Below are 16,074 nucleotides of genomic sequence, written 5' to 3'. Positions count from 1 at the left end.
CAATACACAAAAAACCTATATTGATGTACTGAAAACTCAGATGAGGCCTGAGGCAGCAAGCCCTATCACAGGCTCTACTAATACAATGCGCTCTGCTCCTAGTGGAAGTACGAACACTGAACGCTCAGAAGCATACAGACTCAAAAGGGAGAATGATCGGATCGAGAAAACGATCCTTATAATAGCTGGCGGGGAAGCTCTGCTCTCAGAGACTAGCCCCTTCCTGCTAAGACTCAGAATAAAAGAGGCAGTTGCTGGGATCACACTAGCAGAGATCCCCTTTCTTCAGAGGAACAATACAGACTGGACATTAAGGTGCAGCTCTGGTGCTAGTCGGGAGGAGATTATGAAAACAGAAAATGTCGAGCGGGTACTTAAAACCCTTCATGCAACAAGTATGCATAGATTAGAAAAATGGTTTATGTATACAGTCCCACAAGTACCACACGATTTCTATTACATCGAAAGTACTCCTGCTCCTATACCTACTAAGCTTATCAAGAAAAAGATTACAGCTCAAACCGGCAAGCAGCTAATCAACTACAGATTGGTATGTAGCGAGGTCAACCCGATTACTAAAAGAGCCACCTGGATTATTGGCTTCAATACTGCAGTACCGCGGTTCCGACTGTTCAATAACAGCTCCTACTCGGTTCTTCTAGATAAATCCCGGGAAATTCAACTTCACAGTATTGGTTATCTAGAGTACTGTAACCCCTTCACCTACAATAGAGCCCCAAGATGCTCGATATACAATAAACTAAATATTAAGCATAAGAACACACTTGTACATCAACAATACACTAGAGCAGTTCAATGCGCTAATTATTATAAGCCCTTCCGCACTGGTTATTTCAACTACCCAGTTACTCCTAGGGTCTATACTAAACAACAAATCGTTCTGACTGTAAAGAAACTAGTTACAGTCAAAGCTATTGACAGAAAAGATTATAAAACGCTACACAGAACAGATGCAGACAAAGCAGATTACACCCCTGAACCACCTCTGCCTCCTAGAGTAACAATCACAGAAACCCCGGTCACTCCAGAGGCGAGGATTACAGTGTATAAGAATGAACACCTCAGCAAATGTTTGCGCAGGCTCAGTACAAGTCTGCCGATCGCGCCAACCATACTACGCATACACCCAGCTTGTAGCCAAAGCTAGCGGAATCTCAATATAGAAGCCTTAGCAGAAAAAGCCTTCATTCTAATAGATCTAGAAATGAACAATGTAGAGACCTCTATAACGGTAGACACTGTATCTAGATTCTCTCTATGAGTAGCACAATCGACAAGTACATTCAGAAAAACAAAAGTCTCACTATCGCTTAGGCAAATATAAGCCAGGGACACACAAATCATATCACACTATTACAACTAACAGCTGAAGCTCAGCTGGATATGATCTGTTTACAAGAGCTAAGATTATACTGGAATTCAACCATACAAAATCACAATACATACAATCGATATCAGCCGATCGATAACTGGAACCTCCAGGGAGACTTGGAGGAGAACGAACAAGGCCCTTGGGTTATGATATATATACGAAAAGATACGCACTTGAAAATAAAGCAAATGAATCAATTCGAAAACAGAGACCTACTCTGAATACAAGTCAATGAATACTTGATCCTGAATATCTACAAAGCTTTGTGCATTTTGGATATTATTAATTATATTATACACTTGATCCCAAATAAGTGTATGATTATAGAAGGGGACTTTAATGCAAAGCATAAGCTATGGGAATCAAGGGTGATCGCAGCCAATCAAGGGGCACAGCTTGCAACATAGGCAAACGAGCAGGGTATGGAGTTTATAGGTACCCCAGGCATACCCACCTATACAAGAGGGCATATACTAGACCTAACCTTCTCTAATGTACCATTTGCTTATACAGAGATGCTAAAAGAACTCTACTGCGGATCTAATTATACTACTCAGGTTACCAACCTAGCGAACCGCGGAATAACAGAGTGGGATCAGTACTACTACTGGATAAAGGAGGCGGATCTGCCGAGATTGGATGGACTGATGGTCAATTAGTTAGCCTACCTTAGTAATGTAGATATCCAGACCACAATCGAGATCGAGATCTATGTTAATGAGCTTGCAAAAGTGCTAAACAAATCGATCCAAGTAGTTGGCAAGATTGATTGAAAGATAGGGAAAGTCTTGTCATAATGAATGGATGAGTGTAGAGAAGCTTATCGAGCACATATAGAAGTACGAAGAGGAATGGATTTGGAAAAGAAGATTCATGCTATACACTTTTTATAAAAAGTAGTACGATAAGCCAAAAGATCCTATTGAGCTATGTGTTTAGATGGGGTTAAGAATGATAAAGAACTTTATCGAATCATGGAATAGTATAAGTTGACTTCTGAAAGTAATACGAAATCCCCCTCCCTAATAATTAATAAACAGAAGATCTACAACACAAGAAAAAAAGCGGATACCCTATTTACAACGATTCTGGATTGATTCAAGGCGGATAATAATCTTCCAAACGATCCACTACACAATTAAACACATAAGAGGACCTTCCTCTAGAAAAGAACAATCTCGGCTGAAAAGGTAGAAAAGCACGTTATAGGAGCTTCGTATACTACACCAGAAGTAGATCGAGCCACTGTACGCCTCCTTAAGGCATGCTGGCCGAGTGTCAAGTCACTGATCCGGGAGATATTTGCATCATGCCTAGCTTTAAACTACTACCCAAAAGGATAGAAGCTAACAGAGATAGTAATGATTCCTAAGATAAACAAGAAAGACAAAACGTCACCGCAGTCGTAACGATTAATAGCCCTGATCTCCTGTATCGAAAAGGGTCTCGAACGATATATAGCCAGCTAAATATCTTGAATAGCTCTGAGATATAAAGTAATCAGCCCACAACACTACAGAGCACTTTCTAGAAGATCAGGGACAGATCTAGCAGCTACCTTCACTCACAATGCGGAGCTTACATTAACAACTAGCAATGTAATTTCGATTATTACTATGGATATACAGAAAGCTTTTGATACTCTCTTGAAACATCGACTCTTAAGCCGAATAATCAAACAAAGATGGCCAACTTCGCTGCTCAAGCTGATAAACTTATTCCTTACAAACAGAAAAGTCAGAGTGAGACTCGAAGACATTACAACTGAGGAGTATCTAGTAACATACAGTACCCCTCAGAGATCCCCACTATCACCTATACTCTATATACTCTATCTTGCTGAGCTCCTCAATCGAAATACGAAATTCCGTTTCAGCTATACAAATGATATTGCGATCTATCACTCTTCCAAGCATCTCTCTATGAATGCTAGGATCCTGCAACAACGAGTACAGCAGATCATCAAATAGAACAAGGAGAACAGAATCCTATTCGCCCCTGAGAAATTCAAACTACTTCATATTACCAGACAACATGATACCACTAATCCACTATTGGTAGTGAATCCATATCTGATAATCACTCCAATACCAATTACAACAAGTGGAAGCGCTCAGCCTACTCTGAGGTGGCTGGGCGTCTTCTTCGATCGCCAGCTCTCGTTCTTACAATATATTAAAACACATATAGCGAAAGCTATGAAAGTAACCTTACATATCAGATCGATCGCTCGCACTATACATAGGCCGCCAGCTTCCTCTCTAAGAAAAGCAGTGATTACCTGCGTTCTCCTAGTAGCACTATTCGGCACGGAAGTATAGTACGCTGGTAAATATAAGCCTGGTCTAGGCCAAAGCGATCCAAGTATAAATACAGGCATAAAAGGTTATTTCCGTTGTATCAATAGAGTGATCAATACTGCTGCAAAAAGAGTAATCCCAGTATACAAGACGATACTGATCGCAGCTCTTATCAAAAAAGCAGGCCTGCTATTAGGGATAATCGTGCTAGAATATGCCAAGCTGCGATTCGCATTTCGGTTAAAAACAATCGACAATCAATACTTGCTAATAAATCGTTTGAAACTAGTAATACGAAAACGCAGATGAGGAGTAAGTACAGCAAAAGGGTTTCTTATAAGAATCCAGCAGCTCAGCCATCTCATCCCAAAGACATAATACTCGAAGCTATTTCATTTACACTTTTCGATTAGTTATAGAATGGATTCAATAAAAGGATTAATCAAAAAAGAAACAGTTCAAGTCTTTAAAGAATAATAGTAATAACTCCTACCCAAAGATTATACAATCTTTTTTGATAAATCAGAATAAATTATTAATTGCAAATATTATATTGACTATGGATATGCAATATATCACAATAGCATTCAAATAGCCTTCGGATTTAAGCAGATCCGAAGCGACTCACATATATTCGATGCAGAAGCAATAAAAGCATAGCGCGGATTGAAGCATCTAATCACTATGCTTGAAGATCCCTTGAATAGCTGGATCTGGATATGTATTGACAGTACATTGGTCATCTGGGGTATACGCGGAAATGCATTGCCTATAATACAATAGGCTTTTCACAAGTATTACAAAACAATAAAACAACTCGACGTCAGAATAAAATGATCACCTAGATATATAGAGATCAAAGGTAATGAGGAAGCAGATCGCTTAGCAAATGCAGGCACAATTGGGCCTATGGACTAGGCAATCGACAAGCTATCAATAATCAGTGGGGTCCAAATGATTGTTTGTTAAAAGTGTTTATATATAGAATCTGTCTAATGGGAAGAGATGAACTTTTCTTTTTCTGCTAACTACAAGGAGTGGTCTCCTAGATATAGTATAAAGGAATCAAAGGAACTAACTCTACCAAAAGCAGTCTTATATCGATTAATAGCTATGAAAACAGGCCATAGCAACTACACCACTTACCATCAGCGATTTGATTATCAAAACAACAAGTTGGACTGTTTATACAGCAATGCTAAAAAACTATATCACTTCTTTAAATACACTATAAATAATCTAAAGCGTTTAGACTGGCCCCTTGTCCCTATAGAAATGCAATCTAATAAGCAGGCGATTACATATATCAAGAAACTCTTACACACATCTAGCAAGCTCACTCAGCTGATTACCGACTCAGAGTTCTATATTCAGATCTGTTCTAACTACTAAAGGACCCTTAGAAAGCGATAATCTTTTTAATAAAGCTTGCTGCCTATCCCTTATAAACTCACCATTCAACTAATCACTTGAATATATTATATCTCTAAAAACCGTAAACTCAATATATAATACAAAAGCCCTATTGCTCGGCTAAACAAATAGTAACCCATTCTTATTTCTTCTTCTCTATCATAAAAATCGAAGCCCACAACAAGCCTATCCATTTGGAAACCAAGCTCTGCCTCAACAACAACCCGGATCAGATATTCCCTTCTGGAAACAAAAGCGGATCGCACCCGCAGAGGAGCGAATAGCCCCTGGCATTGAAGTTAAATTGCTAAATTCGGCCACGACGATCACGCCGCTCAAATAGTTCCTTATCTTAGCACGTCTAAATACCCTTAGGGAGGTCCAAAACAGACGTTAATTAATATAAATAAATAAAATAAATAAATATAAAGAGACTTTCCTCTGGAAAAGAATAATCTTGATTGAAGAGGTAGAAAAGTATGTTATAGGAGCTTTATATACTATATCAGGAATGGATTGAGCTATTATACGTCTCCTTAAGGTATACTAATCGAATATCAAGTTATTGATTTGGGAGATATTTGTATTATACCTAATTCTAAATTATTATTCAGAAGAATGGAAGTTAGTGGAGGTAGTAATGATTTTCAAGATAGGTAAGAAAAACAAAATGTTATTGTGATTGTAGTGATTAATAGCCCTAATCTTCTATATTGAAAAGGGTTTTGAATAATATATAGCTAGTCAAATATCTTGAATAGCTTTAAGATATAAAGTAATCAGTCTATAACACTATAAAGCATTTCCCAGAAGATTAGGGATAAATCTAGTAGCTGTTTTTATTTATAATATAGAGCTTGTATTAGTAATTAGCAATATAGTTTTGATTATTATTATAAATGTATAGAGAGTTTTTGATATTCTTTTGAAGTGTTGATTCTTAAGCTGAATAATTAAATAAGGATAGTTAACTTTGTTATTTAAATTAATAGACTTATTTCTTACAAACAGAAAAGTCAGAATAAAATTCAAAGGTATTATAACTAAGAAATATCTAATAGTATATAATACTTCTCAGGGATTCTTATTATTATTTATATTTTATATACTCTATCTTGCTAAGCTTTTTAATCGAGATACGAAATTCTATTTTAGTTATATAGATGATATTATAATCTATTATTCTTTCAAATATCTTTTTATAAATGCTAGGATTCTGTAATAACAAGTATAGCAAATTATTAGATAGGGTAAAAAGAATAGAATTCTATTTGTTCTTAAAAAATTCGAACTATTTTATATTATTAGATAATATGATATTACTAATTTATTATTAATAGTAAATCCAGATCTAATAATCACTCTAATACTGATTACAACAAATAAAAGCACTTAGTCTATTTTAAGGTGGCTGGGTGTCTTCTTTGATCGCCGGCTCTTGTTCTTATAACACATCAAAACACATATAGCAAAAGCTATAAAAATAGCTTTGCATATCAAATCGATCGCTTGCACTATACATGGGCTGCTAGTTTTTTTTCTAAGAAAAGTAATAATCATCTGTATTCTTCTAGTAGTATTATTTAGCATAAAAGTATAATACGCTAATAAATATAAGTCTGGTTTAGGTTAAAGTGATTTAAATATAAATATAGATATAAAAGGTTATCTTTATTATATCAATAAAATAATCAATATTATTACAAGAAAAGTGATTCTAGTATATAAGATGATATCAATTGCAGCTTTTATTAAAGAAGCGGGTTTGCTATCAGGGATAGTTGTATTAGAACATACCAAGCTATAATTCGTATTTCAATTAAAAACAATCGATAATCAATATTTACTAGTAAATCGTTTAAAGCTAATAATACGAAAACGCGGACGAGGAGTAGGTATAGTAAGAGGGCCTCTTATAAGAATCCAGTGGCTCAGTTATCTTATTCTAGAGACGCAATGTTCAAAGCTATTTCGTTTGTACTTTTCGATTAGCTGTAGAATGGATTCAATGGAAGGATTAATTAAAGAAGAAGTAGTTCAAGTCTTCAAAAAGTGGTGGTAACAATTTCTATTTAAAGATTATATAATCTTTTCTAACAAATTAGAATAAATTATTAATTGTAAATATTGTATTGGCTATGGATATATAATATATCGCAATAATATTCAAATAGTCTTTGGATTTAAGCAGATCCAAAGCGATTCATATATATTTGATGTAGAAGCAATAGGAGTATAACACAAATTGAAATATCTAATTATTATACTTGAAGATCCCTTGAATAGCCGGATCTGAATATATATTGATAGTATATTAATCATCTAGGATATACACAGAAATGTATTGTTTACAATACAATAAGCCTTTCACAAGTATTACAAAGCAATAAAACAATTCAATATCAGGATAAAATGGTTATCTAGATATATAAAGATTGAAGATAATAAGGAAGCAGATTGTTTAACAAACACAAGCATAATTGGGCTTATAGATTAGATAATCAACAAGCTATTAATAATTAATAGGGTTTGAATAATTGTTTATTAGAAGCGTTTATATATAGAATTTACCTGATAGAAAGAAATGAACTTTTTTCTTTTCGCTGACTACAAGAAGTAGTCTCCTAGATACAATACAAAGGAGCCAAAGGAACTAATTCTACCAAAAGTAATTTTATATTAATTGATAACTATAAAAACAGGCCACGGCGATTATACTACTTATTATCAGTAATTTGGTTATCAAAATAATAAGCTGGATTGCTTATATAACAGTATTAAGGAACTATATTACTTCTTTAAATATACTATAAACAATCTAAAACATTCAGACTAACCCTTTACTTCTATAGAAATACAATTTAATAAACAAACGATTACATATATCAAGAAACTCTTATATACATTTAGCAAACTTATTTAACTAATCACCAACTCAAAGTTCTATACTCAGATTTGTTCTAATTACTAAAGAACCCTTAGAAAACAATAATCTTTTCAATAAAGCTTACTATTCATCTTTTATAAACTCATTACTCAATTGATTACTCAAATACACTATACCTTTAAAAACCGCAAACTCAATATATAATACAAGAGCCCTATTGCTCGACTAAATAAATAACAATTCACTTTTGCTTCTTCTCCTCTACCATAAGAATCGAAGCCTACAACAAGCCTATCCACCCAAAAACCAAGCTCTACCTCAACAACAACCTGGATCAGATATTCCCTTCTAGAAACAAAAGCAGATCACACCCGCAGAGGAGCGAATAGCCCCTAGCATTAAAGTTAAATTACTAAATTCGGTTGCAATGATTATACTGCTCAAATAGTTCCTTATCTTAGCACATCTAAATACCCTTAGGGAGGTCCAAAACAGATGTTAATTAATATAAATAAATAAATAAATAAAAAACATCGATATATGAAAAAAACTCAATTACAATAAAAAAAAATACTTACTAAACAAAAAGCTCTTGATATATTATTTCAATAAAAGGTTGATATTTAGATTCAATATAATGAGTATCAAAAAGAGAAGAATTCTAATACTACAGTATCTTCTAATAAATGTTATAATAAATGTGGGAAGACAGGATATAATACAAGAACTTGTCAAAATAATATAATAGATTCTAGATTATTAGATTCTTTATAGTTCTAATCAATTGATTCAATTGTTGTTGAATAATATAGGATTGAAAGTGTAAATTGAGGTGAAAGTGACCCATTCACTGATATGACCCACTCACTGATAAACCACGTTATAGCAATGATAGTAATTAGTATTGAACGAAATAGTAGAAATAAAATAGTACAATTAGACAATCAAGAATAGATTACAACAATAATATACGGAAATGAAAAGGGTAAAACTATTCCCCTATTTCTAGTAATTCAAGAACAAATTCATTTTTTCAATTAGTATACCGAAATGAATCTTCCTATAGAATAAGCTATTAAATCTATATCTAATAGGTAAACGAATAATAAAACAGATTTAGAATAATTGAAACACTTCGATAAATATACTAAGAATCAAAAAAAGAGTAAATATTGAATATTGATATTAGATAAGTATAAAAGCTACAAATCAATAGCTTTTCAAGTATATTATAAAGAGAATGATATTATATACTTATATTTACTATCTCATTCAAATTATTTAATTCAGCCACTTAATATTAACTGTTTTAGTAATCTGAAATATTTATATAATAATCAAATTAATAGATTTATCAAGATATATATTAATTATATTTCGAAGATTGAATTCTTTATAACTTTTAAAATTGTATATAAAGAATCAATCATTTCTTAGAATATAAAAGCAGGGTTTTGAGGAATAGGTTTAATTCTATTTAATCCTGAAGCTGTACTCTCGAAATTAGATATTCGAATTTGTATACCTACCTCTCTCTTTTTCAATCTAAATCAATGGATCTCTCAAACCCCTTGCAATTCAATAGAAGCTCTTTTATAATTAATTTTAGTAAAATCTCGAATAACTCATTATCAATCAAGCTTCTCTATATCTATATTCGAAACTATACTAGCTCTAGCTAAAAATATAAAGAGATTAGCTTATGAAAATATACTTTTAAGTACAGAAAATCATACACTTCGAAAAGCAAATAAAGCATTAAATAAACATCGATATATAAAAAAAACTCAATTATATCAAAAAGAAATACTTATTAAACAAAAAACTCTTGATATATTATCTCAGCAAAAAGTTGATATTCAGATTCAATACAATAAACATCAAAAAGGGGGGAATTCTAATAAAAAAGCATTTTCTAATCGATATTATAGTGAATATAGAAAAACAGATTATAATACAAGAACTTATCAAAATAATATAATAGATTCTAGATTATTAGATTCTTAATAGTTTTAATCAATTGATTCAGGGATGCGAAGACTCAACACCTGTACGCGGTGCATCCTACGAACCTCCAGCTCTCTCTTGAGAGTCTGCAGAGCTAAGATTGAGTCGCAGATGGAATTGGAAGAATTGGAAGGAGAGAGGTTCAGAGATATAGCGAAGGATTATATTACAATTTTACAACAGCAATACCTACGAAGAGTTGAATACCAGCTTTAGACACAGATACAAAGGTTATGGAAACCCCAGTTAGATTCAACATCTACCATCAATTATTATTTCAAATATAGAAATATGATACGCAGTAAATCTCTTCTTTTAGAAGAGTCTTTTCGATATAGAGCTTACCGCCGCTCTATTCGTACTACAACCCTTTTTTATACCCTTTGGCTTTCAGCTACTCGAATACTACAACGACATAATATAGAGAATGCCATCGCCTTCAAATTAATACCATGCTCTGGGCATCGATACAATACAACGTTTTTCTTTTAATTTTCGAATTTTCGAATTTTCCGAATTGATTTGTGTATGGGCAATAGGGCTTAGGATTCGGCCCTGCCCCACTATTTTCAACAGTTTCGACTATACACATTTAATAAGAGCTGGAGGATATCAAGCTTATGAAGATATACAAAGGGCTAGTTTAAAAGAGATAAAGATAGAGAAGAGTGGTGCCTTCTTCTGCTACCTCACTAGCAAGAGGACCCTTTGCTATATTGGAGGCAACTCGGGAGGGGATAACTCTTGCCTTTTATAGAAAAGGAGGGATAGCAAATTGGATTTAGGATTTTAAAAAAAGAAATTGGATATTGGGATGCTTTAATTGGATTAGGGGTAGGGGAAGAGTGAGAAAGGAAGTATCTCAGAGAATGAAGACTATTTAATCTCTATTTGCACTCCGAATAGAGATCGAGCATAGCACCCCAGCATTCGTTTTTACTCCCCCAAATTGAATATATCTACTATAGATATCCACTAGCAATTGTTAGGTTCTTAAAGCCTAGCCGTCCTAAATAGTCTTGGACTGAGAAAAGGACGTTAATTAAATCAATCAATCAATCAATCAATCAATCAATCAATTGATTCAATTATTGTTGAATAATATAAGGTTGAAAGTGTAAATTGAGATAAAAGTAGTGCATTTGGTGATATGGTGCACTCGGTGTTAAACCACGTTAATAATGAATTCCAACTTTTCATATGAAATAACATCTTCGTTGGAAATGATTGTAGAACAAACAATCAACTTAAACCAGAACCATCAATCACGAGATTTATCACGGGATTGGCCAAACTATTTTTCTTGTATATTTATAATATTCTTAATCTTGATTCTTGATTCTTCACGTAAAACAATCTCGAAGAAAGGGAGTCCAGAATCCATCATCCGAAATCCCCTGTCCGTATACAGACATCAATAAACATTTCTTCTAGATTTCCACATACCCTATACAATGACGCCCTCACGCAGTAAAGCAGAAATAGGAAACCCAAAAAGCCAAAAAGCCCAATTGCACAACAATGTTAAGTTTTCAATACACTCGTCCTACCACCGACATTTTTAATACTCGTCGCCTCATAGCTAACATTAAACTCTGTCGTTTTTCTCACCCCCTTTCCCATCTCCTCCAAGATAAACTCTTCGTCACTATCCCTAGGCGTATTCGTTGTCGTCTTCCCAGTGATACTCTTGATCCTACTGCCCCTTACACTACCATCATGACTTGGGAGTGCGTTCTTGGTTCCATAATTATCTTTCGAGAAGTTCACACCATATGCTGACGTTGTCGTTTTGTTGCGCATCAACCAGGGACAAAACTTTATTATGGGAGCTTTTAAGATTGGTAAAGAAGCGCAAATTATGGAAACATTGACTTCGAGAAAGGTCCATGAGTTTGACGTCGCTTGATAATACATTGTGTCCGTCGCAGTAATGGCTGGTCCGACTGTGGCCATTCGAACGACGGTGCATGCAATGACACTATTGGACCTATTAGTTGATGGTGTACAGTCGGCAATTTAGCTGTGAGATGACTTGGTGCTTACAAAAATCCAAGACTAAACATTAACACCAATCCAAACTTTTGACTTAACGGAAGTTGAAGTCGTCGAATTTGATAAATTGGTAAGACAATAATTATCAAATCAGTTACTATCGCCATTACAGATGTGCTATACCAAACTTTTCCAATTTGTATACACGAACCAGGAAGAGCTTTATTCCACGATTTTTCGATGGGACTATACAGTTTGATTAGAGAACATTCCACAAGATTGGAGTCAGATAAGAAGAGACGGTCACTTACTTGCATGACCAAATGGTGGCACTGACTGCTGCAATGCTGTATACAATGACTATTCCAATAGTGGCAAAAGTTGCGATTCTGAAATTCTTCGAGGGAAATATCCGTAGGTAAAAAAGACACATACTGATTTTCGTGAAGCATGAAGCGATTTTGTACAAAAGTTGAGCAGCAAAGAACCACTTCAGAATATTAGTTTGGTGCTGGATTAATTGAGAATGGATATGAAAAGAAATAAATTGAACTAAATTTAAGGGCCTCGATCTTATGTTCTTTTGATACTTGCTAAGGAATGTCAGTTATGAAAGTCGTCGGAGATTCGGGGATGTATAGATTCATACCGAGGTGTGCAGACCGAAACCATTTTTGGCTTCCATATTGAACGTCACTGCCATGGCAAGTGCCATTAGCTATACACGATTAGGCTCCGTCATCATTGCTACTTCGCGCTGTTGATATCTCCTGGTAATCCCAAGCTAAAATGGCCGTAAAAGACCTATGTCATGACTCTCGCTTTCCAAAGCAGCGAAGAGCAGAAATCTGTACATACCAATGCCGGCACAATGAACCAATCATCTATCTCCAACTTCTGCATAAACACTCTCGTCCCTAACCTCGCGCTGACAAAAAAGAGACTTAGACAAGCAAAGGCAATCGCCAAATTCGCAAGGTTTTTTCCCCTAGGATTTGGGAATCCATCGTCGATTGCATCTCTAGCTAATAGGGTATTGAGATCGAGCTGAAGATGTGAAAGAAGCATCGTCGAAGGGCTAGTCAGATCTGTGGGAGGCATGATTTGACAAATGTTGACCGTGTCAAGATCCTTTTTCCTTAGCCAAACAATGAACACGCAGAAGACGAGCGTATGAGAGAGGGCAATGATAAACGAATATCGGCAAGATAGTCTGGGCGATTTGAAATTTACAGTGCAACACCTAAAAGCACTGTCTATCTATCCCTCCTTCAATCCAAAATCTGCTACGAACTTTCACATTAAAAAGTGGGCACAAGAGAAAGGAAAGCTTGATGATTACGAATAAGCAGCTCGACCATTCACTAAAGAGGTCCAGTGTGCCACTTTACAGACTACTGCAGGCACCTACCTATATGAGTACCTGCATAATGATTTCTACGCACATTCATATCCACATTACCCCCTCAAACATGCCCCGGGGCAAAAAATCACCTTTCACGGAGTATACGGAGTATCTTCAAAACCTTCCTCGGGAGTCATCCGAATCAGTCATTTGCGCTTGAAGATCAGAGCTCGATCTACTCTTGCAAGGCTTGCTTGCACTCCCTGTTTGCCAAGTCGATGCTTCCAAACCACCTTACAACAGTGGGATCTCTTGCTCCCAGTGTTTTCGATCCAAATCAGTATCTTAGGGCCGGCACTTTGAAGCATCCTTATTTATAATGGGCACTTTGTTAAACTCGTCTACCTTTAGAGTTTCGTGGGGGATTGAATGGAAGGAAAAAGATTCAATTAGGATCCTGCAAGGAAATAAGTTAAAGCAATCTACTACCTGCCCCCATGTCCATATCCATGCTTCCCCGTCCAAGGACATTATTAAGGCAAGAACCGTCCCTTGCAGGTAGTTCAATACTCCAGCAAAAACTTCGCATTTCCCCTCGATATAGAAAAGCTTGGTTAAATAAACTTCTCTTCTCAGGCTCGCTTGGAGGTGTCAGACTAATTGGTACTAAGTAGTGGGTCCGCTGAAGAATAAGACATGACAGGGCAAGGACTATCTGGCGGGGTTATCCCGACAAATTGCTTATTAAATGAGAATTACCGAGGAGGTGGAAGACTGGGAAAAGTATGTTGAAAATTTGAAAAGGAGTCTTGATAGAAATGAGAGGTCTTTGAGTGGCTCTGGCATGCGTGGTTCATTGTGCGCGTTTCCCTCTTGCGTAGTAAAATGTGATTCAGAATTGGAATTTGTACTTTTCATTCACATATACTTTTGAAATGGTCACTTCGGTAGTCAATCAGCAACCGAGGTTGTCGATCATTGGGCAGCAAAGATAAGATGGAAACCTTATTATGACATTGGATGAGGACTGATAGTTTTCGAGGTTGAATCCCAAAACGTAAAGCATTCTCAACTTGAAGGTAATTCTATAATCAATACAATACTGGTACTGACATGGAAAGATACCATCCACGTTAAGCCGCACGCTAAATCAAGCTTTGTTTCACGGCCTGGAAGCACTTCCGAGCTTCCAGGGTTAAATACACGGTATATAAGATGAATGAACAACGCACATGATATATATTACGCTTATATTCTTACCCAACACGGTCTCTAAGGATTCTGATATCTAGAATATCTTTCTCTACAAATCTAACAAGTGGTTTCTAAAAGATGCGTCTTCAGCGCTGCAACTGCCGCATCTCTAATGGTGTAATCAATCAATTTTCCAGTTCCCGGAGCAACAGCATCCATGAAATCATACGATGACGATAAGCTACTGAACCCGCCAAACTCTTGTCTGACGTCGATTACATTGATAAGACCTGTAGAACTAACAGTGAAGTTACTGCCAACACTTATTTCTCCCGAGCTCGATGATGTTGCTGATGTATATTCAAGCGCAGCAACTTCGGTCGTGACGCCCAGCTGATTTGCGATGGCACATGTGACGCAAGCTTGGTTGGTAGAGTTGAGAAGATATAGATTAGCGGCGTACATAGCGCTAATAAATCGAGTCAATTTATCGACTTGAGTAGGATCTGAGAGTGCGGCTTGACTGGTGGTGAAAGCAGAGGAAGAGACAGGATTTACAAACTCGCTAACGGTTGCCAGAATGTTGGGCTTCTCGGAGGGGTCGAGAACTTTTCCTTCGGCTGTGAATGGATATAGGAGCATTGTTGCATACACTTCTGTTCCGTTGGGAAGGACCCCGGCGATGAGGTCTGCGTATCTGAGAGGGGTACCTCCAACGGTCTAAATTCGTAATTTTAGCTAACATTTCACAAACACGAGCAAAGAGAATGTACCATGAAGTAGTAATCGCCATTAGATAAGTAGAGACCATATTCGCTCAAAACTTTTTGTAGTAGGTATGCATATCCACTAACTGGTGAATCGACAATCAATGGCTTCCCTTTCAAATCTTTTACAGATGTGATATTTGGAACGGAAGCAAGAACCAAGTCAGGACCCTCATCTAATTGACCTAGAACCGTAAGCTCTTCGCCTGAGTTCAATCTCAAATTAACGGCATTGTCGATGGTTCCGGTCAAGATATCGAAAGCGCCATTGAGAGTTTGTGCATAAGCATAGGTAGAGTTAGGAACCTGAGTGTAAACGACATTCAAACCATAAGCCGCAAAAAAACCTAGTTGTTGGGCGACAGAGTAAGTAGCGGTTGGCACAAATGCACCATAATTTATGGTAGTCAAAGCTGTACTGGCGTTTCTGTATCCTTGGATCTTTAAGGCCGCTGCAGCCCCAAAATAAAGTGAGATTGGTCTGAACAACATCCTGAGATACTTGGGAAGGGATCAGATGCCGATGACTAGATGTGAAGATGCCTTGTGATTCTGTAGCGCGGAGATTAAATGATCTTGCACAAACACAGAACAAAGACTTGCAGACGGAAAACAGATTGGTACAGAAAGCAGTGAAGGACGAGCAAGGAGTGTTGCAATCAAAACTATGTGAGATCTTGAGTTGCGATCTTATTGCATTTATCCAGTCCCACTTTCGGCGGTGAGCTTCAGTAGGATGTGATCGCTAGTTTTTGAATATCCATCTTACGAAA

General features: G+C 36.2%; 2 protein-coding genes across 2 annotated transcripts; both read right to left on the bottom strand.

The window, feature by feature from the left end:
* Window positions 1-11,524: 11,524 nt before the first annotated feature.
* Window positions 11,525-13,096, bottom strand: EAF02_001141 (uncharacterized protein; the record flags this gene model as incomplete). The annotated part of the gene is made up of 6 exons (XM_038897189.1): window positions 11,525-11,981; window positions 12,047-12,241; window positions 12,307-12,355; window positions 12,431-12,485; window positions 12,645-12,713; window positions 12,854-13,096. The coding sequence occupies 6 exons, from the start codon at window positions 13,094-13,096 to the stop codon at window positions 11,525-11,527; spliced, it is 1,068 nt and encodes a 355-aa protein (XP_038764048.1).
* Window positions 13,097-14,651: 1,555 nt separating this feature from the next.
* On the bottom strand, window positions 14,652-15,793 carry EAF02_001140 (uncharacterized protein; the record flags this gene model as incomplete). The annotated part of the gene is made up of 2 exons (XM_038897188.1): window positions 14,652-15,254; window positions 15,308-15,793. The coding sequence occupies 2 exons, from the start codon at window positions 15,791-15,793 to the stop codon at window positions 14,652-14,654; spliced, it is 1,089 nt and encodes a 362-aa protein (XP_038764047.1).
* Window positions 15,794-16,074: the final 281 nt, after the last annotated feature.

Source organism: Botrytis sinoallii (assembly GCF_014898435.1).
Source record: "Botrytis sinoallii strain Bc 23 chromosome Unknown BSIN_001, whole genome shotgun sequence".
In the NCBI taxonomy this organism is placed as follows: domain Eukaryota; kingdom Fungi; phylum Ascomycota; class Leotiomycetes; order Helotiales; family Sclerotiniaceae; genus Botrytis; species Botrytis sinoallii.
Note: the sequence above shows the minus strand (reverse complement) of the source record. Positions and strands in the feature narration are given on the sequence as shown.